The following is a 27097-nucleotide window of genomic DNA, read 5'->3' as shown; positions in this document are numbered from 1 at the left end:
ACTTGCTTTTGAGGAATGAGCTATCTATTTTGAGCAAGTGACACGCTTTTGCTGGTTATCAATTAGGTTTTGCAGTTTGTACTAATTGTTTTGAGAACTGCATTAACTGTTGTGCAAATGTAAATAGTGATGTGAGAAATGCACCAAAGCGACTGAGAAAAACTGTAACTGCACATGTTTGAACTAGTTACCTGTATAAAAGACACCTGTCCACACACTCAATCAAACAGACTCCAACCTCTCCACAATGGCCAAGACCAGAGAGCTGTGTAAGGACATCAGGGATAAAATTGTAGACCTGCACAAGGCTGGGATGGGCTACTGGACAATAGGCAAGCAGCTTGGTGAGAAGGCAACAACTGTTGGCACAATTATTCGAAAATGGAAGAAGTTCAAGATGACGGTCAGTCTCCCTCGGTCTGGGGCACCATGCAAGATCTCACCTCGTGGGGCATCAATGATCATGAGGAAGGTGAGGGATCAGCTCAGAACTACACGGCAGGACCTGGTCAATGACCTGAAGAGAGCTGGGACCACAGTCTCAAAGAAAACCATTAGTAACACACTACGCCATCATGGATTAAAATCCTGCAGCGCACGCAAGGTCCCCCTGCTCAAGCCAGCGCATATCCAGGCCCGTCTGAAGTTTGCCAATGACCATCTGGATGATCCAGAGGTGGAATGGGAGAAGGTCATGTGGTCTGATGAGACAAAAATAGAGCTTTTTGGTCTAAACTCCACTCGCCGTTTTTGGAGGAAGAAGAAGGATGAGTACAACCCCAAGAGCACCATCCCAACGGTGAAGCATGGAGGTGGAAACATCATTCTTTGGAGATGCTTTTCTGCAAAGGGGACAGGACGACTGCACCGTATTGAGGGGAGGATGTATGGGGCCATGTATCGCGAGATCTTGGCCAACAACCTCCTTCCCTCAGTAAGAGCACTGAAGATGGGTCGTGGCTGGGTCTTCCAGCATGACAACGACCCGAAACACACAGCCAGGGCAACTAAGGAGTGGCTCCGTAAGAAGCATCTCAAGGTCCTGGAGTGGCCTAGCCAGTCTCCAGACTGAACCCAATATAGAAAATCTTTGGAGGGAGCTGAAAGTCCGTATTGCCCAGCGACAGCCCCGAAACCTGAAGGATCTAGAGAAGATCTGTGTGGAGGAGTGGGCCAAAATCCCTCCTGCAGTGTGTGCAAACCTGGTCAAGAACTACAGGAAACGTATGATCTCTGTAATTGCAAACAAAGGTTTCTGTACCAAACATTAAGTTCTGCTTTTCTGATGTATCCAATACTTATGTCATGCAATAAAATGCAAATTAATTACTTAAAAATCATACAATGTGATTTTCTGGATTTTAGATTCCGTCACTCACAGTTGAAGAGTACCTATGATAAAGACTTCTACATGCTTTGTAAGTGGGAAAACCAGCAAAATCGGCAGTGTATCAAATACTTGTTCTCCCCACTGTATACACACTACCGTTCAACAGTTTGGGGTTAGTACGATTTTTTAAATGTTTTTAAAAGAAGTATCTTCTGCTCACCAAGGCTGCATTTATTTGATAATATATATATACACTCACCAAAAGGATTATTAGGAACACCATACTAATACTGTGTTTGACCCCCTTTCGCCTTCAGAACTGCCTTAATTCTACGTGGCATTGATTCAACAAGGTGCTGAAAGCATTCTTTAGAAATGTTGGCCCATATTGATAGGATAGCATCTTGCAGTTGATGGAGATTTGTGGGATGCACATCCAGGGCACGAAGCTCCCGTTCCACCACATCCCAAAGATGTTCTATTGGGTTGAGATCTGGTGACTGTGGGGGCCATTTTAGTACAGTGAACTCATCGTCATGTTCAAGAAACCAATTTGAAATGATTCGAGCTTTGTGACATGGTGCATTATCCTGCTGGAAGTAGCCATCAGAGGATGGGTACATGGTGGTCATAAAGGGATGGACATGGTCAGAAACAATGCTCAGGTAGGCCGTGGCATTTAAACGATGCCCAATTGGCACTAAGGGGCCTAAAGTGTGCCAAGAAAACATCCCCCACACCATTACACCACCACCACCAGCCTGCACAGTGGTAACAAGGCATGATGGATCCATGTTCTCATTCTGTTTACGCCAAATTCTGACTCTACAATCTGAATGTCTCAACAGAAATCGAGACTCATCAGACCTGGCAACATTTTTCCAGTCTTCAACTGTCCAATTTTGGTGAGCTTGTGCAAATTGTAGCCTCTTTTTCCTATTTGTAGTGGAGATGAGTGTCATAAATGTTTCTTGAACATCAAATCATCATATTAGAATGATTTCTGAAGGATCATGTGACACTGAAGACTGGAGTAATAATGCTGAAAATTCAGCTTTGATCACAGGAATAAATTACAGTTTAATATATATTAAAATAGAAAACAGTCATTTTAAATTGTTATAATAATTCACAATATTACTGTTTTTTTTTATCAAATAAATGCAGCCTTGGTGAGCAGAAGATACTTTTTTTAAAAACATAAAAAAATCGTACTGACCCCAAACTTTTGAACGGTAGTGTATATATATATATTCTGCATATAGTATAACCATAAGGAGACTATATAATCTTAAATCTAAATGTTTATAAGAGATTAAATCATTGTATTTTAAACAGAGAATAAAGCACATTTCTCTTTAGTTACCATCGTCAGCAGGTGGCGCACTAGCACTGAGTCTCATAATAATTGCTTTTAAAATCATATTTCTGTTTCATCCCACCTACTCGACCCGCCCCGCGTGCCACCCTCGCGTGCCCACCCCCAGGCTTTATTTTGACAGCAACACGTGGCATGTGAGTAAGGACCGCGCGCATGATGCTTCATCATCTCTACAGCGGAAACATTCTTGGGAAAAGTTTAAAAAAAAACCTGGGCGGTGTGGGAATTTGGTCACATGGAGCGCACAACCTAAAAACTGACGCGCTGAAAGTGTCTCAATCAGTTCTGCATTAGGAAACTGACAAGAGTGAGACTGTGCAAGAAGAGCGGCGATTCTCCGCGCTCACACAGAACGCGTGCGTGTTTTTGACGTCATCCGCACAGGTGTCAAACCCAGCGTTGTGATTACACTCCTCACCGCGCGCCAACTCTTTACCAGGTAAGCGCATTTTCCCCGTAGGTTCTACAAGTTTATCAGACATATACCGGTATTATGTTGTTTTTTTAATATTTAGAAGTGCTACCTATGTTCATACTGTGCATTTTCGTACTTCAGGTGAGAAACATGGCATCAGTTCAGCATCTTTAGTCTTTCACTGTTACCGCTGCAGCAACGCAACTGTTATTGCATCCGGAGTTTTTTTCTTGACAAGTCTAACTATCCTACGCAGAAATTGCCGAAAAACTGAGTGTTTCAGCTTGTTTAAGTGATGAATTGCGTCTAATGTGCCATGTAAATCGACACAACAGCTGTAACACTGCAGCTTGATTCAGAGGAGTATGAGCATGTAGTTCTCCATCACTCAAAAGCCATGCAGTTTTCAATGGGATACTTTACGGTTTGTATATATTATTTAAAGCAGGTTTTTAAAAACTTCAAAATTAGACCAAACTACTGTACATTTAATGAGGTTAAACTCGACAAACTTCATAAATAGATACACATAGTAAAAAGTTCAAAGGTTTCTTTTGTCTTGCCCACTATGCTCTCACAAAGACCAAAGAGAACAATTGAGACTATGTGGGTTTTAAACAAGTTGATGGAGGTGGAGGTCCTAATGGATTGTGAAAAACCTTGGGACACTCTTACACTTTGAACATGATTAAGGAGTTGAGTTTAGAATATAACCAGATGTTATTCCATCTAAAGCTTTAAAACGTGTTGTGTTATAATGGACTTTGATTTGAAACAAGAGAGACTGTATGTATGTATGTTAGTTAAACATTGAGATTCTGTATGTCAGTGTGCACTGCATTTGCTAAGAACATTTAATCTGTTGTGCCTATGATGGCCAAAAATGTTGTCAGGCAACTCATTTGGTTTTGAGACATAATTTCTTCAATTGACAGCGATGGGAAACGAGTTTATACACAGTTGTTTTTGAGTATTTTGAGGCTATGGATTTTCTTGTATTCTGTTGAGGTTTTACCCCAGGACAGACTGGAATAATTTGGATTCAGTTATGCAGAATAATGTGAAGGGTTACAGCTTAACACGTCAGGCATCAACACTGTCCAAAGGCGCATGGTATAGCCTCAGAAATGAATATAGATGTCTGGCTTATTGGAGGTTGTATATAAAAAAAAAAAAATCACCAGTTTCTACCAGCTGCTGTTGTATTGTTGCTATAACACAGCTCTCTGTAGGTTTAAAATGAGCAGAAAGCAGTTTTGAGGCTGGGCACTGAATGCGAATGATGACTGAGCAGTGCTTTTGAATGGATGGGGGGAAAAAGCCAGACATGTTTCTGTATTCACATGACCAAACCCATTGGAAGTGCTTTTGTACCTCTCTATTGTCTCCACCTGTGCAATTCTTCTCTGTCATCCCTCGATTTTACCTTCTCCCTCTCTGTTACTCTGCTTTACCCAATTTCCATCACCTCAAAACACACATTCTTTTTATTCATTTGTTTTGTTTACGTTTCAATTCATTGTACTTTTTTTGGCGTGGCAATTAATTGGCACTGCAAACAATAGTGTAAATTTCAGTCTCAGGATTATTGTTAACTACATTTTTCTTAAAGTGAAAATCCGGGTATTTTTTGCCTTCTCTTTTATGAGTACTGTGAATTCGGACATACTACTTTTGTCACATACTGTTTTTCGCCTACTATACACAGTAGGGAAGTATGTGATTTCGGATGCAGCCTATGTCTCTAAACCCCTCCCTTTCGTGAACCTACTCTGCTCTGATTGGTCAGACGGTCCAGTTAGTTGTGATTGGTCTACCATTTCACAGTTGTGAAACGGCCATTACCAAATCTGAATTTCTGCTCCGGAGGCTTTCTTAGTGAATGATACAGTGATACGAACACGAACAATGATGATTTTCAAAAAAAAATTTATCAATTCCAGCGTCAATCCTTATCCTTTTAAATGCGTGGAAAGTGGATTCGCAGTGCTGAAAACAGTGATTTCTTGACATTTCGACAACATGAAACCAAACTCTTCCAGGCCTCAGCTACAACTAGTGTATTAGGGTGGGACAAAGTAGACATTCACCAGCAGCCAATGAAGAGCATTGGCTGGCATTATGCAAATTTGTTACATTGTTACGTAGGTATGTAACAGGAACTAAGATTGGAACTTTCGACAGTTTAGAATCGGTTCTTTCTTTTAGGAGACAATAACTTTATGTTGTGTACTTTGTTCTTTAAAACTTTGCAGACCTTTTATTTTCATAAACCGCTATATGCTGTATGAAAGGTAATAATCAAAAACCATAATTGGGCACTTTAATAGTAACAAAAAACTAAAACAAATAAAAATGATGAAATAAAAACATAAGCTAAATAAGAATGGAAAATATTAAATACTAGCTAATTCAAAATATAAATACAACTGGTGATGCATAAATGCTAAACTAGCTCAGTCAGTAGTGCTAAAATAAAATGAAAAGTAACCATACAGAGTAAACTTAAAATAGCAACTGGCATATTTCTACCAATAAGACTTCATTAGAGGTAAAATAAATAATATTTATTATACATTTCATCTGGTGGGTCAGACCTAGACTTGGGACTCGATGCCCACCCAGTGAGCTTGTTTTTCTTTGAGAATGATGCCTCCTTGCTCTTGCTCCCTATGCTGATATTCTCAGTGCTAACAGGCTGTGGAAGACATAACATCCACAAACATGTCTTATAATTGCACTCAGCCTCTGCGCTAAAACCCTGTCAACTGTACAATAAATCAGCCGTGTACAGAGACCACTAAGGCAAGTAGTGCAGTACCGCTTATGGTTTTGATAGTCAACTGGACCACAAAATAGCATCCCATGCAAAACAACAATCCCATACAGTTCCATATTCAGATTGTTATTTCATAGTGGGCAGCAAACGGAGCGTTTTTTCTTTGAAAACGGCGGTTCTTGGATGTTTTCAGCATGCAGTATGCAAAATTTCGTGTCTCTCTTTGGTTTAGCAAGAATTTGCACCATGTGTTCAAATAGAAAGGAAATTGCACACTCTGATATGATCTGTTATCTGCTGTTGATGATGAAAAACCTTTTTCAATTCATAATCGTCTTTTCTTTTATGTGCAGACTCAGAAAAGTTTCTCACGCAAGGAGGTGCACAGGCACAAATTTGTCTTTAAGCCTTGTTCTAAAGGTGAATAATCCAGATTATACAAAAGGTGCGTTCACACATATGCTTTGAGCAAATGAAACTCGCAAGGAATTTGATAACAGGATATATCACATCACACTCTAGGGATATTTTGTAATAAATCAAAAATTATAAATTACAAATGTGAAAATATCTACTTTCCCTTTAATCAAACAGGGTACATGTTTGAGATTTAGATTCTCATTGACTAAACATCATCTTGCTGTGTGAATTTGCAAGTCGCAATTGCATCATACTTGAACTTTCGAAGACGAGACACTTCTTTGCATGAGCTTGCATTTCCTCTTAACTGTGAAGTTAAGTACGAGGGACTGCATCTTTAATGAGGGTGCACAGTTATTAGCATAATATACGCCCAAACATCTCCGTACAAGGGCAAAAAAAAGATGCACTCTCACTGAAGATCACACTCTGCATGATGGAGAGTAGTTGTTTCTCATTTCTAGTACTTTCAGTTGTTTGTGCTCACTGTGGTATCTTGTTGCTGGTTGTCTGTGTCTCTTACCACATTTCCTGTGTGCTGTGTCTCTGTTTTGTAGCAGTTAAAAGGCTGTCTATGTTCTTATTTAAAGTCTGTGAACAGGATAATATGGTAGTCGTAATGATGGCGTGTCTGTCTGCACCACCACAGTTTCTCTCTTCAGGGAAAAATCTACCCTGTGTTTTCTGTAATTGAACTTGTGCTCTATTCCAGCCATACTTTACCAAAAACTTCTCCTCTTACCACTTCCTCTGCAAAAAGAGTCACGACAGTTTAACCACTGCCTATCATTGCTATTGAGACCGTTCAGATGATCTGAACTCATGACTGTGTCTGCATATATAAATCATTGCAATCCCTTCTTTAAGCTTAAAGGAGAAACCTGCACACTGGATCTGGATTGAGATTTGATCTGGATTGAGATTTGATTGTGGTGAGCTCAGTAGTCACTATTGTTTTAAGTTTTAATTTCTAACCCTTGGTATTCAACTTTAAATGTAACTTAATTTGAATTAAATTTAACTTTTAATGTAGTTTAATTTCAATTTGATATTGTATTGGTATAATATTTAGGCTACTTGTTGGTATATAGGTTACTGAAACTTTGCTGTCGTGACAGTCTTACATTATGCTATGTCTTGTAAAGCAAAGGACCACCATTGTAGCCTATTAACTAATTTTCTTTTCTTTTTTTAAAGCTGTTTGTGACTTTGTGGCCTGTGGGGAAGAATGTATCATACTTGTCAGAACGTAGAGCTTGTGAATACCTCCTGCTCTTGAGTCATGTTCTGTTTCTATGACAGCCAAACAAAACATAACAGCCGAGGAGTGAATCCTTTAAGCAACCAAAAATCGAAAATTCTCAGTAATTAGCCGAAACTGGAATGTGGAATTGTAATGATTCATTAGGTGAAATTTTCAAATACCAACACACAGTCCATTATTCAGACTTAGGTCATGGCTTCTATTGTTCGTCCCCACCCAACGCCCTTTGCGTTCTTTTCTTGTCTACGGTGTTGTTTGATGTTTCTACATCATTAAGATGGAAGGTAGCAGAGTTGACTCACTGACATTGAATGTGATAAGGATGTGAGGAATGTTTTATTTTGGCTTTTTTTTTACCAGAATGGGGAGGTGTTGATGTTGCTGTGGCATTAGTGCTCTGCTGTACTGACTGGGTGTGTGTTGGGCAGGTGTGACTGTTAAGCTCACTCATGGGAGTGGATCATGTGAGAAAAAGTACAGTATGTTCAGTAGGTTTGGTGTGTGCTGCAAGACTAGAATCACTGTATGGATCTGCTACTGTACTGCTCATTCTTTAAATCTTTTTAATTGTAATACTATATATGTCCTACGTCTGTAGAGTAATTTCAAAGTCAGAACACACCCTGGTCACATTGTTTAAAGGTGCTAGCAATGCAAGGTCATGAACTTGAATGCAATGCACACAGTATGTTGCTCTGGATAAAAGCATCTGCCAAATGTTTAAATGCATTTAGTTGTCACACTTTGCAAGTGAGACTTTGAAAAGTCACAAATTAGTCTGTGGTGATGGGAGGGGAGTGTGTAGTTTCACACTATTTCACAATTCTTGATACCAGTTTCACATCAATAGCATTTACATTTACATTTAGCTGACGCTTTTTATCCAAAGCGACTTACAATTGCTATATATGTCAGAGGTCGCACGCCTCTGGAGCAACTAGGGGTTAAGTGTCTTGCTCAGGGACACATTGGTGTCTCACAGTGGATTCGAACCCGGGTCTCTCACACCAAAGGCATGTGTCTTATCCACTGCGCCACTACCACTACCACTTAATACTAATAGCAAGAGCTAATAGTATTAAGTTAAATATTAATAAATAATGGCTTGTACTTGTAACATCTAATAATTCTCAAATTAACATTGCTTCATGTTTTTCCAGAAATCATTTACATTTACATTTACATTTAGTCATTTAGCAGACGCCTTTATCCAAGGCGACTTACAAATTAGGACTAAATTCAGCGAGTCATCATAAAGAGGCAAGAGCAACAACAACGCAGGAAGTGCTCAAAATACGAAGTTCAGGTATTATTCAGAGTAGCATAAGCCTGATAAGCGGTGTTTCGATGTGTGGTGTTTTTTTTTTTTTTTTCTCTATAAGGTTAAGTGCTCACGGAAGAGATTGGTTTTCAGCTGTTTTTTGAATGTTGTCAGGGATTCTGCATTCCGGATGAGGGTGGGGAGAGCGTTCCACCAGCATGGAACTGTGAATGAGAATGTTCTGGAAAGTGATTTTGTGGCTTTCTGTGATGGAACCACGAGACGTCGCTCGTTGACCGATCGTAGGTGTCTGGTAGGGATGTAGACTCGTAGGAGTGAGTGAAAGTAGGAGGGAGCTGAGCCTGTGATAGTTCTGTAAGCAAGCGTCAGTGCCTTGAACTTGATGCGAGCAGCGAGAGGTAGCCAGTGCAGAGAGATGAACAGAGGAGTGACGTGGGCCCTCTTGGGCTCGTTGAAGACAAGACGAGCTGCAGCATTCTGGATCATCTGTAGGGGTTTGGTCGCACATGCTGGGAGTCCAGCCAGAAGGGCATTGCAGTAGTCAAGCCTAGAGATGACCAGGGCCTGGACGATAAGTTGTGTTGCATGCTCAGTTAGGAAAGGCCTGATCTTCCTGATGTTGTGCAGTGCAAACCTGCATGATCGAGCTGTCTTTGAAATGTGATCTGTGAAGGTCAGCTGGTCATCAAACGTTACTCCAAGATTTCTGACCGATCTTGATGGGGTGATTAATGATGACTCTAGCTGGATGGTGAAGTCGTGCTGTAGAGACGGATTGGCAGGGAGGACGAGAAGCTCAGTCTTTGCCAGGTTGAGCTGCAGGTGATGTTCCTTCATCCATGTGGAGATGTCCGCCAGACAGCTTGAGACCCGTGCAGCTACTGTGGGATCATCTGGTTGAAAGGAGATTTAATACACATTTAACAGTCAGTAATAAATAGAACAGGAAAAATTCAAGCTATAGAACAAATCCTGTTATCACAAAAACATAGCAATATCAAATCAACATTTTGGAATTGAAAGATTTAATCAAATGCAAAATAAAACTACTTATTGACATAGTCTTCAGTCCCCATTGCATGACTGTCAAATGTAAGAAATTACTGAAAGTTGGAGTGAGAAGCAGGTCTGTAATTAAAATAATTTGTAAAGTATTTTTTCTTAATTGAATTGTTAATGCTAAACTTGTTCATGTTCAGTTGTAGGGGTTATTAAAGTCTTTAAAGTTTGTCTGCTAACAGCAATGTTTTTAATATTAGAAAAAATATCCACTTCCTGAGATGGTCTGAATATGATTTGTTCTAAAGTTAATTTAAAAGCCAAAATTTATGCAAACTGCTCTCAGTCCCAGTGAAATGAACCAAATTAGTAGAGTGATATCAGTTTGAGTCAAGTGTAAACGAAAAATCCTGGCTATTTTAGAGCTGTTGGAGGACTTTGAGTTGTGTGTGTGTGTGTGAGAGAGAGAGAGAGAGTGAGTCTATGCTAATACACCATGCCATATCTAATTTTGATCATCTCATGTGGTATTGTTATACTGGAATTTTCTTTCACATCTTCCTCCAGAATTGTTTAATTGTAATCCAAAACAACTCCAGTCAAATGAGGGCAAAGTTTAGGAATAGAGCCTCGCACAGGCACTCAAGCACCCACTGAAGACATTCACTTCATTGATTCAAAACTGTTATATAACTGCTTCCGATTTAATAACTTTCCCACAGATCCGAATACTGAAATTGGCATCTTTTCCCGTTTCTCTTGGAGAACAGCTTTTTAGCCCATGATGAGTCACTCAAGGTGTTTACTGTGTGAAAATAAAATAATTATGCTTTATTTACCATGTCACAACTTTTTTTTTTTGATTAAATGACAGATGTACCTCAGGGTAAATGTGTGCAAATTGCAATGCACAACAATTTCCTTGGCTGAACTCAACACTAATTTAACTTGTTTAAACAGGATGCTATGCTTTGATTTGGGAGAGCATTATGATGATAACATGAGGTGAAAAACACTTTTTGCAAAAGTATCTTGGATAGTTTCTGATGACTGTAGGCCATAAAGAAGTTTCAGTTGGAGCGGTTGCAGGAGCAGTAATTACTGCAGAACTAGGCGTTCAGACTTAAAGGGCACCTATTATGCCCCTTTTCACAATATGTAAATTAAGTCTCTGTCCCCTGAGAGTGTATGTGAAGTTTTAGCTCAAAATACCCAACAGATAATTTTTTATAGCATGTTTAAATTATCACTTTTTGGGGCTCAGAAAAACGCACCGTTTTAGTTGTTTATGCCTTTAAATGCAAATGAGCTTCTGCTGCCGGCACAGGGGGCGGAGCTTCACAAGACCCGCTAAGTGTCAGGACAATCTCATCTCACGCAATGATAATATTAAAACATAAATTCTGAGTAGCGGTGTTCATTTCGACCTGGATCGGACAATAATGCCCACAGAGCCAGAGAATAAATGCTGTATGGAGATAGAACAGGTATAGTTTAGTTTAATTACGGTTAAGTTATTTGTCATCTGCTTTTATCCACTATTAATACAAGCCTGCTGTAGCGGACCCCGTCCAAATGATGGCCAAAAATATACTGATGAGTTCAATGAAGTGCATTGTACATCTCACAAAAGATGAAGCGTCAGTTTTACTCCAGAAAATCACTGTAAGGGCTGAATAAACACCGTATAAAATGTGAGCATTAAAGTCTTATCCATAAACTCTCTCTCTCTCCCATTCATTATCATCAACATACACAGCAAATTACACAAAACACTCATTACAACTAACAGTAAACAAATACACAGCTTTTCAGGGGGTGCTTAATAAACCGGTAAACTTTATATCCGTAAAACGTCTCAGATGAACTGTAATAAACTGCACGCTTTCCATTCCATTACTGCCGTGTCCAGTAACGTTAGGCCTATCGCTCCGGAGACTGTAAGCTGGATCATGAACAGTTGGTACAGATCCGTCCGAGAGTAACAACGAGAGTAAATGAAGGTTGCTATGTTCATTCTTACATCTTATAACAAAACACCTTAATCGCTTGGGAAACATTCTTGTCTACAGCTGCTCCAGCATCGAAACAATGGCGGCCTGTGTGTGTACTCACTCAGGGTGGGTCTATGCTAAAACTGCAGTGTCAGTCAACAGTCGTGGGAGGGGCTTGTGCAAAAGTATGTCACACTGCCCAGAATCGGAGAATGGGTTGTTCTGAGACTGGATTTTTATCATTATAGGGTGGTTGTGTACACACACTGCCAACACACATTTATGTTCAAACGCCATGTAAAAGTGAATTTTGCACAATAGGTGCACTTTTAAAGCACTAGATATGATGCTTACAGTGACTATATAGTTAATTTCAGTTTCAGCCTTATTTATTTCTTTTAAGAGTCTTGAGATCTTCCTGGCTGACCTTACTGTCTGGTCACTTAGTTTTTACTGTAAATGAAGCAGAGTAGGATTTCTGAGCAGCATCTGAGAAGACTGATTTGCACCAGGGTGGGAACGAATTAAAAAATCTTGACAAGGTACTTTTAATTTAGAACTAAATGACAAAAAACAGTAGATCGGGAAATCAAGATAATCTGGATTAATCTCACAGAATTAGTATTTTCAAGAAATTATATTTTGCTTAAAGAAAATATTATTATGCATATTAACATTACTTTCATGACAGTTATGCAAAATTGGCAACATTTCCTATCCAAATCTCATTTAATTAATGCAAAATAGCATTTGAGTTTTTCGTTCCTTCTCATAGTTGCCTTTGGCTTGCATGCTAGTGGACTATAGAAGTTACTGAAATATACATATATATATATATATATATATATATATATATATATATAATGTATATTTCAGTAACTTCTATAGTACTAATATATATATATATGTATATGTATATTTCAGTAACTTCTATATATATAAAATGTGTGTGTGTGTGTATATTATAATTATGCCATGGCTTTTAATAATCTCCTCAGTTACTTAGAGGGTTGTGATATTATTGAAATTTTAACCCTGTAATTTATATGCATTTTAACCGTGGTAGTGATTATAAACAAATAGCAATTAGGCTTGTCACCACACCAGAAAAAACGTCCAAGTTTCATAACCCTCAATATTACCACATAATAAACTAATACTTCCAACCTTCAACTATAAGCATATAACTTTACCAGTATACATACTGTACTGTATCACAAAGCGATATACTGTACGTTACATAATATCTCAGCTGCTTGATTGTGAACCATATAATTGTTGTAATCTGCTAAATGCGACTAACCATTGTTCTAACCAGACGCAACACATGATAAAAGTTATCTTTTCCATGTCAATCAGATTTTTAGTCCTAAACAGCCGTGACTGCGATATGCAACAATAGGCCTATTTAGAAATGCTTTTTTTTTCTTTCTTTTTCTTTTTCTGCAATGTTGTGGGAACAACACGCAAAGTATGACATTGATAATCCTAGGTACTGTTTATGTGATTGATTTAATGTTAAAACCGTCTAATGTGAGTTTAAATATCATTTTGTGTGACCTTTATGGTGGAAGCAACAACGGAAATTCCACCTCATATCTTGAAAATAAATGGAAGGAAAGAAGAACGTTCAATCTGTAAACCTAGTGTGAACAAACAAGTCTATTCTATGACAGATTGTTTGTCACTCAGTATGTATTTTTAGTCTATTTGTTCTGAGAATTTCACAATGCAAAACATCATTAGTACTAAAATAGGCTTAAGTTTATTTTATTCTTTTGCTTTTGGGGTGAAATATGACTCCTTATGAACCTTGACAGGTTTTGTGAGATTCTACCCTTTCTCCATCCTCAATCTAACTTATGATAGGTGCTAAAAACTAACGTTTGCTATATAATGTTTCACTAGCTCTTTAGCCTTTCCTCAGAAATCCTCTGACCTTCTCAAGTTTAAACTGAGTGCCAACGTACCATACAAAAAAGGCAGCTTTATGGGTTCCAACACCCCCTCACTTGGATGTGAAAGGGTTGTAACTACGCAAATGATTTTGACTTATGTCCTGTAAGATTCAAACTTTCAGCCTTGGCCAGTTCCTGCTCAGAATGTTTTCTTTCTTCATGATGTAGTTCAGAATACAGACCTCCAGGCACTGGTTGAAACTTAGAGCTTGATGATGATTTTGATTTAGGGATCGGGATGCACTGAAATTTCAGCCATTGTAATTTAGATATAATTTTGCCTTAACTCTCTACTTTGAGTTTTTAAACTGGATTACAAAAAAGGTTGAAAATATGAGCAGAAAAATACTCAATAACAGAAACTTTGAGTTTGAGGAGACGGTGTCTATTCTATTCTAGATGTCTATTCTTCACTATTTCTTTACTTAGGTCTTTACTATATAGCATACTACCTTAACAGGGTGTAAGCTAAATATTTTTTGTAAACTTGAACTTTTAATTTAATTTTAATTTAATTTTTTACATTATGTATGTGTGTGTATTTTTTTTGATTGACTTGTTTGTTGCATTGACTGTTAGAAACTCTATTAAATTGCATGCATTTGTTTAGGTTTTGTGAATTACTAATATAAGTGTTTTTTGTAAGAGATTTGTGATATAAGGGAAAAAATAGTTTACTACTCAGTTTATAAATCAAGACTAGACAGCTTCTGCAAGTCAACACTTACATTATTACATTGTCATTTACATTGTCTTTTTTTGCACAAATTTACGTTTTGCTTTACATTTTTACAAAGGCTATATTCAAATTATTCGTGTTGTTACAGTTTAAAATACATTATTGTAGGCTATATCTGTTTTCAAACTGGCATATGACAATCATAGCTTGCTTATAGGCTTGTTATACTACCAGTTGTAAGGGAAAATATCCTGCTGATATACAATTTTATACCAATGTAAAGGGGTAACCATTATGAATGAAACTTACTTTACAACAACAGCCTGCCACGTGTACAGGTATTTTTCATACACTTTCAAACCTGGATGCGCTTACGGTGGTAACGAACAACAATACCTTGATGTACCTTGACTGACTAACTTTTATTTGAGGCATCCTTTTCATAATAAGCTATTAAGTTTATATTAATTGGTCCTGCATTAATTCAGTTGATTTTAGTTGACCAAGTGAACACTTAAGTTTAATGTACAATAATTATATATATCTATATAATAATAATAATAATAATAATATATATACATACATATATACATATATAGCAGTGTTATTTTTTTTTACATTTGATTATTCAGTTTCTGTTGTTAAATAAACCTAATGTAGGCCTACCTGAAATCCTAAACCCCGTGATTTATACTGATGTTAAAATAACACTTCTTATGCTACAGTAAAACACTGCAGCAAAAAGAATGTGACACATGTAGGTTATATCATTTTAAATATATTTGAAAGATAATTTAAGTTTATTTTACACACTTTAAGCATTATCATATCGCATATTGAATATCGCATTATTTAATGAGATCACACTTTTCTTCAATATCGTGCAGCCCTAATCACTTGTACAACAACGTTCTGAAGCCGTGTTTCATCCACATCACCATTCCATTCCAATCCTCTCACTAGCTTTTAAATAGTTTATAAACATAATTGATGTAGTTCTGAGGTATTTTGATTTATTCCTGTATTGCCGTAGCATTATGCCTCACTAATAAAAATGTCATAACACTGGCCACTGTGAGTAGTCTGTGAAAACATGAAAGATGTGGGAAAGTTGGCAGTGTCATTTGGCCAGTTTGAACCAGTAATACCAGTCTCTGATGGCCCTAACCTGTGATCTTTTGTTTGTGGTGGAATGTGTCGTATTGTCTGCTAGTTTACATGGGCTCATGCTGACATGAGCAAAATCAGACGTGGTGTTAGGAAACAGCTGCTCAATACTCAAAAATTTGCCCCAAGACGACACAATTTCCTTTCACAGTTAATGAATAAGAACAGCAAGAGGATCAGCTTAAATCCAATGTGCCGTTACTATGTATTTAAATGGCACAACTGCACATTACAGGTTCGTTTGCCAGTTTTCCGTGCTCACATCTCCTTAAATTTCCTCCCGCTGAAAAGCCAAAGAAACTTAAACTAATGGACTTTCGGCAAATGCCAAAAGGGGAAAATGGAAACATGGACTCCCCTAAACTTGCCATTTATTTTTGAGATGCAAATACTTTCATTTTCCCAGTCAGCTGAACAATGTCTATTTTTATCTTGCATAGTTACTCTCCCTCCCTCCCTGCCTTTCCTTCCCTTTGTGATTGAAAATGACTGATTTGAAAAATGTAATAGAAAAAAAGTTCAAAACCAGGTACAAAATCATGGTTGTGTATTTTATTCAGTCGAGAAGAATTTGTCTTCTACCATCCAGTGCAAAAAAACATAATAAAAGTGCACTGATTCTATGTGAATTTAGTAATGTTCTGTTCTGTTCTGTTCCGCTGGTGCTAATGAGAGCAGCCGAGGATCCACTCTAACATGTTGGATTAATTGAGGTTCTGAAGGGAGGGAAATGTGGCTGCTGCCTCCTCTGTGATTACATAAAAACTCAATAGCTACGCAGAGCAGCCCGAGTCTCTGGAGCCTACAGTAATTAAGAGAGATCCTCCCGAACAGAGGCCTCGTTAAGGCTGCTAATTGCCTGGAGAGCTAATGATGGGGTAGATTTGCATTCCCTCAGACCAAACTCTCCAAGAATGCAGCGACATCCGTAGCCTCAACTGGGTCATGGTGGTAGGGGAGACTGCACTTGGTGTGGGTTTATGTTTGTCCCGTGAATGGAGCCAATTTCAAGCTTTCACACACTTTCTCCTGTTGATATGAAATTCAGGACAGTGTGACACAGACGGTGACCTATCGGTGTTTACATGTCCAAATTCTTTAAATTCCTCCTTTAATTACATCATTATCAGGGTTGAATGAACCATGTGGTCCTTTCAAAACCCAGTTGATACTGTAAATGCAATAAGGTCTGGTTGTCTGACACCATATGCCGTGTAACTTTACAAAGGTGTCAGCTGGTAGAGATTATGCTTATTAGATTACAGCTGAATATACTGGATTTGCTGTATGCTATTAGTAGTCATCATAACTACTTTACACGTATGAGTTAGTAAAAACAATACAAAGGTGTGTTTCAAATGTTTTAGAGTAGTTATATTGTCTCTTAGTTTGTAACCATTCTTTTTAAAGTATTACATTTAGGGATGCGCTGATATTTAAAGGGTCATGATATGGATTTTTTTTTTTAAACGCTTTTAATTATTTTGACATGTTCTTTGAGGTTCACTTATAATGTTGTTGCTTTTTTTGCACAAAATGTATGAAACGTATACATGTGGAAAATATCTTTATGAAATATCTTTATTAGAAATGCACCGATTGATCGGCTGGTGACCGGAATTGGCCGATTTTCACGTGATCGGCCGTGACCGGCGACCGGCCGGTCAGTCTGACAAATGCCGATTTTATGCCGGTCAAATGCACTCGGGCGCCGCATGATTAACATCGCGCAACATCAGCATCAAACGTGCACACGGAACAAACATGTAGGAAACCTAGTGAATTACGTCCGTTCAGACCGCAAGCGCGTATTTTTTTCCGGCGTGCATGTTAATCAATGAGTGCATTAACAACGGGAGCAGGAGCAGCGCGTGAGCGTCAAGCAGGAGCGTCGCGAGCAGTGAAGCGCGTGTTTCGGCGCCGAGTCTATTTGCTGCACTGATCACGCTCAATTAAAGGGAAAGCACACTTTTGATGGACAAAATAGCCTAAATAGCCTTTCACAAAAAAAGTGCCCAAAATGCACAGAATTTGCGTGTTTTAACAAGAACTGGAGTAGGCAATGTCAGAAAAGAAAACGAAGACTAATATTTCAACGCTATCTCACGACCAATTCGTACGAATGATAAAAAGTTGGCTAATTCGTACGACCTCACTCGTACGAATTTGTACGATTTGTCTAAACCCACGTGATGGGTAGGTTTAGGGGCGGGGTCAGGGGTAGGTCATTCGTATGAATTCATACGAATTGGCCAATTCGTAAAATATGTACGATTTTGCAAAAATCTTACTAATTCGTACGAGTCAGGTCGTATGAATTCGTACGAATAAGCCACCTCGTAGAATTTGTACGTTTTCCCGTGAGATCGGGTTGAATATTTATAGAAAATGTACCCATTTAAACTTGTTTTATTATTCAGTTTGTACAAGTGATTGCAATAGGCCTGTGTGTGTGTGCTTTGAGAAATATCTTTATACTGCAAGGCTATATTTATTTTATTTTTGATTTGTTATTTTATTGCCATTCCCTGTTTTCATACAGACGTTTAGTTTGCTAAATACATATATATATATATATATATATATATATATATATATATATATATATATATATATATATATATATATATATATATATATATATATATATATATATATATATATATATATATATATATATATAAAAAATTGGATATTGAAATGGTTCTTCCATAACACTGCACTTTAGATGTGTGTGAATTACCCACACCTGGAGTATAATTTATATAGTTCCATTTTATAGCGTTTATCTGTTCAAACAAATATGTACTATGCAAATTGTAAAATGTTCTATTACAGAAAAGATATAAAATAAATATTTGTGTGTGCTGTTAAGTGGTTAGAAAAAATGAAATCGGAATCGGCTAAAATCGGTATCGGCAGGTCAAACTTAAAGAAAAATCGGAAATCGGAATCGGCCCAGAAAATTGTAATCGGTGCATCTCTAATCTTTATTTCACTTTTGATTTCAAATTCACAATCACGTACTCTGTATATAGGCCTATAATTTGCGGGCATCAGGGAGCCGCTATCAGTATGAGTGGTATTAAAATACGTGCTCACTTTTTACTTAAATTTTTTCTGAATTTGCAAACAAGTGTCAGCTTCTTTGTGTATAGGCTGAAACAACAACAACAACAACAACAACAACAACAACACATGCTTATGTAATGTGAAACATTTTGCTGTGGAATTTCCAGATAATTATGATGTATAAGATAAAAGTGCTAAAATATTTGTCATAGCTCTCCTAATGTACAATATCAGATAAAACAATATCCGATCAGAATAAATGGCCGGTTTAAAATATGACTTTGTAGTGCATACAAGAGTATGATGGACCGGCCCTTTAATGACTGGAGACTTTTGATGAGACTTTTTCGGAGTTGCATAAGAATATCAAAACTATCAAAGGTCAAATCAGGGCGAGTAAGCGGACAAACATGGAGAGATAAAGGCTGTAAACCTTAGTTAAGTATCAAAGAAACAATCTGCCCACCCTTTAAAACAGTAGTTTTACAGTGTATTCCTAATCTGAGATATTTACAATAGCTAACTACCTTATTTTGCAACACAGAAGTAAGATATTTTCTGTGCTGCACTTCTGAGTCATTAGCTGCTATAGGTAAGTAACTAGAGGAATAACAAAGTGCAGTACAAGTTATTTGCAATACAAACCAGTACGTTTTATAATTATAACAAGACATTAAACCGGAAGCCTCACTATTGCATTAAAAACAAGGTTGATAAAACGATTATAGATAACATTTCAGAACCAATATGCAAATAACAAATCCGATTCTCATACAGTACGTCACTTGTCTTGGTTTTTGAAGCGTCCAGGCATGTTTTAGCTGTAAGGTAAATAGTTCAACACCTTGGTGAGATATTGTACAAGGCTGCTGCAGGCCAGTGCTTCACTAAGTCTTCAGTTTAAGGGATCATACAAAATTATTCGAATATTTCTTAAAACAGTGTTTTTCTAACGTGGGCCCTGGGTCCCTAGTGCCAGGATTGAAAACCACTGCTTAGACATCATTTAATCCTGTATTATAGCTACAATGCACTCCCATTGCAGGGCTTGACATTAAGCCTTATGTGCTTTTTATTTGGTGTAAAGGTGTTTTTTTTTTAACCAATATTCTTATCAGCAATCTCTATCAGCTCTTACTTGCCCCCTTGAATTGATTTCTAAAGCATATTTAATCTTTTAAAGGAGAGCTTTTTCCCTAAATGTCATCTTTCATGTCAAATTCTTACATTTTATTATTAAATTAAATTAGAATATGACGACACTATTGGGCTGTTTCCAATCAAATGAAATCGGTAATGAAATCAGCATCTTTCTACTTTAGAGGAAACAGAAGCTGCATTTGAAGTGGCGTTTAGATGCATTTAGATATACTGTTTAATGAAGCTCAAGAGACTCCATAATGTTTTGAGATTTAATGTTTTATATTTATTTTTTCAGAATACACAAATATGAAATATTGGAAAAAATGCAATGATACTTTTAAATGAAGTTCTCGTCACAAAGCTCAGTGCAAGTAGTCCATTGCATATTGAAGATCGACCGGCGCAGTCTTGGCCGAACATGGAATTTAATTTATCCTTTTATGTTCTATGGAAGAAGGAACGTTTTGTGGTTTTGGAACGACATGAGGCTGTGTAAATGAAAAGAGTCTGCTTTGGTCCCAATGGCATTCAAGTGGGAACTATGAACCATCATGTCTCCAAAGAGCTCATCGTTGAATGTTTAAGATTCAAGATGTTCAAGAATGTTCAAGATCAACACTGAATTTTTTATATGAATGTTTGCTTTAGCTGCAATATTATTTTGTTGATATAAAATTGCCAATATTGCGAAGATTATGGTTTAATGCACTTTTTTGCCATGAAGTTTTCTTGATTGTGTAGCTCTGTAGACATTCATGTCTGTGAATAAGTACATTTTAAAATGGATTTAATCTATTTATCTGTTTAAAACAAACTCTAAAATGGATTTATTTTAACATTTTAAATCTACTTTGAGCTGTGTCAGACTACTTGATGATGGTGATGATGGCTCATCAGTGGAAAAAAGGCAAATAAATAATATTAATTAATACACATTTTAACACTCAATTAGCTAAAATAGTTGTACAAACATTTAAATTGCACAAGGCAGTTTTTATATCAACTTTTTATAACATAATTGTTTCTACTCCAGTTTGTTGTGAAATATAAACATTTAAACAACAATAAACTGTTATAACTTGTTTTCATGACAGATTTATTCAAACATACATTAACTGATGAAGACATCACTAACAGATTAAGTAAAAATATGAGTATGAAATAATGTATATAGCCTATTTAGAAAAAGAGTTCATGGACATTAAATAGCTTTCATGAGGAAACGAACGTTAAGTGACATTGTATAGCCTACAAGCTGTTTTATTGATGTCTTTCCCCGGTTTAAACATTGAGCGATTACATGAGACGGGATTCATTTTGGTAAGTTGTAATGTATCTTTCAACATACATATTGGTGTTCAGCCATGTTTATTTCGTGCTGTAACTAGTAAAGAAGAGATGAGATGATCGGTTCATTTGCTTTCGATCCGTGATTCCACTTAAACTGAGGCACTGATCTGTCATATTAAAGATCGCCAAAAAGACATTTGTTTGAATTTCATAATAAAATTGTACATTTTAAAGTTGAGACTACTTATTGGATGGCAGGCTCGCTACAAATGTTTAGTTAAGTTTTGTTCACGCATCAACAGAAAACAGAACAGACTAAAAGATTTTCGATATAAGAAACCATATCATTACCGATGAAAATCAAGAAATGAATAGTCATATTGACTTTGATCTTTTTGTGAGAGGCAAACAGAGACAAAGCGTGGATATAATGGTTTAATAAACGAACCTACGGTAGGCTACACACACACAACTAAACTAAGCAAAGATTGTATACAGAATCAAGAAGTAAAGAAAAGTGAAGAAAGAGAGAGAGAAGAAAAGAGAATGGCATGATTATAATCAGTTAACCACGACCTACAAGAAACATCAAAGAATCAGGGTCACCTTAAAGGGGCACAATAACTTAGAAACGCATCTAAAGGCTGCGAACGGCTACTTGCATTGACTTCGGTTGCTGAGCAAGTCCAGATGCTGGAGGTTCTTGAGATCCTTGATGATTTTGCTAGGAGTGCGCTGAAGCATTCGTTTGGGTTTTTGGGGTGGTCCACGTTGAATCCAAAGAAATTAACTTTAAGTTGCCGGAAGGAGACAGGAAAATGTTGTCTTAAAGAGATTGAGCAAAGATCTGAACTAATCAGACACTCTTAAAGGTCCAATCAGTTCACACCCATTTGGTGATGTGATCAATCAAAGATGACTGGGAGAAAGTCTTTGTTCCATCTTATCCCCATTTGCATGTTCGTGGTGGCATGGAGAATCTGTGCAGTCTTTACACAATAGTATGGGGAAAATATACATTATATTATGTAATTTATCATAACACAATGTACACCATTGATTGGCTCCCCATCACACATCGCATCCACTACAAAATACTGCTCCTCACTTTCAAAGCCATCCATAACATCGCCCCTCCATACCTGACTGACCTCATTCATATTGCCACACCTGTCCGCTCTCTCCGCTCCTCCTCCTCTCTCCATCTCATTGTCCCGCCAGCCCGTCTCGTCACCATGGGGAGTAGGGCCTTCAGCCGCTCTGCTCCCCAGCTCTGGAACACTCTCCCCCCTGACCTCCGCAACTCTGACTCACTCCCACACTTCAAATCCACACTCAAAACTCATCTGTTTAGACAAGCCTACTCACTCTGACCACTACTGCATTATTCTCCTGTACTGTTTTTAACTGATGTATTTTAACCTGTTTTTATGCTAGTTTTTACCCTAGTTAGTTTTTAGTTTGTTCAAATGCACCTTTTTGTAAGGCGACCTTGAGTGTCCAGAAAGGCGCCAAATAAATAAAATGTATTATTATTATTATTATTATTATTATAAAATCAAAAGGGGATTCTATACCAGGAAAGAGGGGAGTTAAAGACATTAAAGCAGTGATGCATCATCTTTGGATACCAACATTTGAAGTTAATCTAACATAACTAAAGAATCATAACTAGGCTATAAAACCTAGGGACATGCATAAAACACAGGAGAAATACTATAAACAATTGGGAAAGTTTATGGGTAAGAATGGAGTAAATGTCCATGTTGTGTATTGGAAGGTTATCTAAAATGGCTAGTGCCGTCTGGTCTCCTGTGCTGTCTTTGAGGGTTGCAGACACAGTCTCTTGCTGAGATCATTCAGGGAAGCAGAGGTGATAATGGTCTTTGAAGAGAACTGGTTTGAGGGCCGATGACAACGGGAGAGGGGGAAGGTTTTATTTTGCATTTTGATTAAGTCCATTCGTTACATTTGTAACATTCGTCAAAATGTGCTATCAGAGAAGAGCTAATTAAACATCCGTTTCAGTCACTGATTTTGGCAATCAAACCATTTCAGTTGGCCGAAATGTCAGTGAATAACTAGTTAAAATGTTTTTATTAAATTTTTTATCATTAATAATGAAGACAATATTAAATTTTTGGGTTAAACTCAAACCGACTCTTGAGTGCTTTCACATTCTCCTTATGGGTGCTACATCTTTAACAACACACTCCAGGAATGTCAGTCATGTGGCACCTTTCTATGATTCTTGGTTGCTACAGTGTCGGTGGATTTGAGCTGCAGTCATGTGGAATGGGATGAAAGGTGTTCTGAAGAACAGGTGAAAGCAGTTTACCTTTCAACAGCAGCCAGTTGCTCAGAGTTGTGGAAACTATGAGACACATCTGTGGCATTTCAGCTTGATGTCAAATTAAACTTGACTGAGTCTCTGCATCTGTTGGTTTTTTCCACCTTTCTTAGCCTCTCTTCTCACACTCATTTTTTTTATCATCCCACAGCACTCCACTGAGAACATTGGGTAGCAGCCTGTCGTCACATGATGCCATTTACAGTGAATTTGATTGGCCCGTCTCCCTGGGGATTCAGAATATCTGGAGGGCGAGACTTCAAGAAGGCTATAACCGTTTCCAAGGTAATTTTCATCCCTGTTTACCAAAGTTAACCAGTCAAGAACATGTTTCATCTCCCGTTTTTTTTTTTTTTTGCATTAGTGATCAAGGCAATGAACCTTCATACCTAAATGCTTAATATAACTTCTTACTTTGAGTTATTCACTGGTGTCTTACTGTTTTGCTTTCTGTCTCCTTGACTGCTTCAACCAAACAAGAGCTGGATAATTAAGGAGGAAGTTCCTGGTTATTGTATTGCATTGCGGATGGTCAAGCTATTGTTTTCCCCTTCTTTTTCCTTGCTGGTATTCTCCATTCTCTTTTTAGAATAATATAAAATATTTTGAACTTAAGCTACAGTTAGGTTTAGCCACAGTATGAATCATTAGGTTCACACTTTTACGTAAATCTGAGTCTCTCACAATTGATTTATCAATCCACTTTTTTGCATTCAAGCTTTTAAGACTTGAGGCATTTTTGAAAGACTGTTTTTCATTTGAGAACTTTAGAATCTGCTGTACTTCTGCCACCTTGTCTGGAACCCATTTATTTTTGTTTTTCATGGGCTTTGGGACAGTTTTCCAATTAAATTAAAACAGTTCCTCTCAACAATTTTTTTTTTTTTCTCAGTTTTTACAAAAACTAATTCCATGTTGTGATCCAGAAATACACCACAGTGTTTCTAATTTAAGGCATCTAATGGAACCTTTCATTTCATATCCTGGTCACATCTGCACTGTAATCCAGAATACGATTGGATTTAAACTTAAACCACTTAAAACATTGAGACTTTAAAATGTTGTGCCTTTTCAAGTCATCATAAAAGGTCTTCTGGAGAGACATGATTGCTTTATATGATGAACAGATTTAATTTAGACTTATAGTCACACATAAACATTGATCAATGCACATCTCTATCTCTATCTAATCACATGATGCTTGAAATACATGCTTGCTTGATGCAATTTTCCCTTTTAGGTGAACTATCCCAAGTCAGAGTGTAGTGGCAGGAGTTTGGCATGGGCACAAATACTGTGCTCCCCTCCTTGCATTGTTTTTGTCTGAACTAACCCTTCCTGACCCTCCATGATTCCTCAAGTTTTTCACGTTTTAACACTGTTGTGATTTGGGTTGCATGAGACAAACCTCAGAAACTGCCTCCTGAAAACTACCAATTGACTTGTATTCCTATAAAAAAAATACTTGACACCACTGACAGTCATTGCATAATTCAAATTCTGCAGATAAGTATGAGGGTAATCTGTTTCTCAGGTCATTTTTGCCATCATACACTGAGGGTAAGTATATTCCAGAGGTATAGAGTACCTGAAAACCATACTTGAGTAAAAGTACAGATACAGCGAAAATGACAAGTCACTAATTCCAGTAATTCAAGTATGACAGTATGACATTAGGAATTATCGGGAGGAGAAAGATGGCAGCTGGCAAGTTTGGTGTGCTTGTGATGTTTTTAGTTTACATAATTATAAGAAATGTCTTAGACAGTGGCCCTAGAAATGGCATGGATGAGTGCTTACAGAGCAACTGTGTCCACCCAAACAAATTTTTAGTTACTAAACAGTTGGACCTGTTTAGGAACTAAAGAAAACTCTGTTGGAAATGTTCCTGTATCCCGGCTGGTATTCAGCCAGGCATAAAACAAAGGCTGGAGTTAAGCGGCAAATTAACGGCGGGGTTTTAATCATCTGTATGTGCCTGCTATTTTCTGGGGATATACACCAATGTCCCGGTCCGATGCCCGACTTTGGACTTAGGAATACGATGGAAAGTGCGACAGGTGTGATGGTGTGTAGGCCTTCCAGTCGACGCAGTGATGGGAGCAAACATTTGTCCATGAGTGTAGCTGAACTGGGTGGAGGAGTGCATGGAATCATTGAGAGAACAGAGCTGGGCTTGGGAAACACAACGGTATCCCTTGATGAGTGCAAACAACCCAGGAATTCAGACCCACTTCTCTGTTCAGTTCAGTCACCCTATGTGGTTTAGGAGGATGCCTGCAAGGTTAAGCCAAATGTGGATTCATTCCTTTCGATGAGTGGACTTCACTTGCTTCATTTTAACATCAGAAGCCTTCTCCCTAAAAATACCGAGATGCGTCTCCTCAGTAACAGCAATAAGGTGGGACTTTTTTGTTTTACCGAGACATGGCTGGACGACTCCATTAAGGACGCCGAAATTGAAATAGAGAACTATTTTTTTAATCAGGAGAGACCGAAACCGTAAAGGTGGAGGTGTGTGTCTCTGTGAGATCGGACCTTGGTTTTAATCAGAGAACGGACTTGAATAATGACCAAATTGAAGCGGTCTGGTTAAACATTCTGTTGCCGAAGAGCAAGCCTATCTTAGTTGGAGCATGCTTCAGGCCACCTGACCAGACAATGTTTTATGAAATTCTGGAAGAAGTGTGCTCAAAGTGTATGGACTTTGTCAAATCGGAAGTTATCATGATAGGATATTTTAATACTGATACTCGAAAGACTGACCTTTCCGGCTATAAGGCATTAATAAATTTTTGTCGCTCATTTAGTTTATCAGCTGATCAAAGAACCAACGTGTGTCTGTTCTTCCACTCATACTATTCCTATGACCTTGTTCTAGTGTCAGAAAAGTCTAGGATAGCAGAAAGTGGGGTAATTAACTATGGACTGAGTGATCATTCTATTGTTTTCTGCACTCGAAAAAGAAAGCAGTGCTTAATTGTCATAGCTCTATAAGAATCAGGTCGCTGAAAAGGTATAGCAAAGAAGCACTTGATGACTGCTTGAATTTAATAAACTGGTCTGCTGTGTTGCAATGTAAGGATGTTGATAAAAGCATGGTGCTCTTTTAAATGTATGTTTTTAGAAGTTGTAGACAAATTAGCCCCATTTTTAAGTAGTAAGAGTTAACAGAGGACAGAACCCTGGATAAATGATGATATTCTCGAGGCAATTAGGATGAGAAATAACAAGTATGACACATTCAAGAGAAACAAGGATGATCAGAATTGGGCAGAGTACAAAAAGGTGAGAAATGAAGTGAGCAGATTAGTGGTTAATGCAAAAAAAAAGGCCTATTTTAATGAGAAAATTGTGGAATATAGAAATGATTCAAGTAAGTTATGGAAGTCCCTCAAGCAGCTTGGCTACAGTAATAGGTTGAAAACAAAAACTAGTAACATAAATCTTGATTTGAGGAATAAAATTCACAGCAGAAAAGGTGACAGTGGCTGATTTTAATAACTACTTCTCATCAGTTGCTATTAAACTGGTGGAAAAACTACCTGACCAGTCAGGGCAGTACGGTGAATGT

The 27097-nt window shown here is 37.7% G+C and overlaps 1 protein-coding gene and 1 long non-coding RNA gene across 3 annotated transcripts in view; one reads left to right on the top strand and one right to left on the bottom strand.

Annotated features, from left to right (window-relative positions):
• The first annotated feature begins 2847 nt into the window (after nucleotides 1-2847).
• pdlim2 (PDZ and LIM domain 2 (mystique)) overlaps nucleotides 2848-27097 on the top strand; it is a 74355-nt gene continuing 50105 nt past the window's right edge. The window contains exons 1-2 of one of the 2 annotated variants that reach the window (XM_082187774.1): nucleotides 2848-3150; nucleotides 23675-23808. In XM_082187774.1, coding sequence (XP_082043900.1) covers nucleotides 23713-23808 — 96 coding nt within the window. In that variant the 5' untranslated portion in view covers nucleotides 2848-3150; nucleotides 23675-23712. Of the gene's footprint in view, nucleotides 3151-6928; nucleotides 7258-23674; nucleotides 23809-27097 lie in introns of those variants that run through there. The other variant, XM_082187775.1, reaches the window with a different exon arrangement.
• On the bottom strand, nucleotides 13600-14523 carry LOC309512073. Its single transcript, XR_014210881.1, has 2 exons — nucleotides 14396-14523; nucleotides 13600-14258 (listed from the first exon to the last, which is right to left on the bottom strand). It is a non-coding gene; the product is annotated as an uncharacterized lncRNA (long non-coding RNA).

This window comes from Leuciscus leuciscus (assembly GCF_965113295.1).
Source record: "Leuciscus leuciscus genome assembly, chromosome: 13".
Taxonomy (NCBI): Eukaryota; Metazoa; Chordata; class Actinopteri; order Cypriniformes; family Leuciscidae; genus Leuciscus; species Leuciscus leuciscus.
Note: the sequence above shows the minus strand (reverse complement) of the source record. Positions and strands in the feature narration are given on the sequence as shown.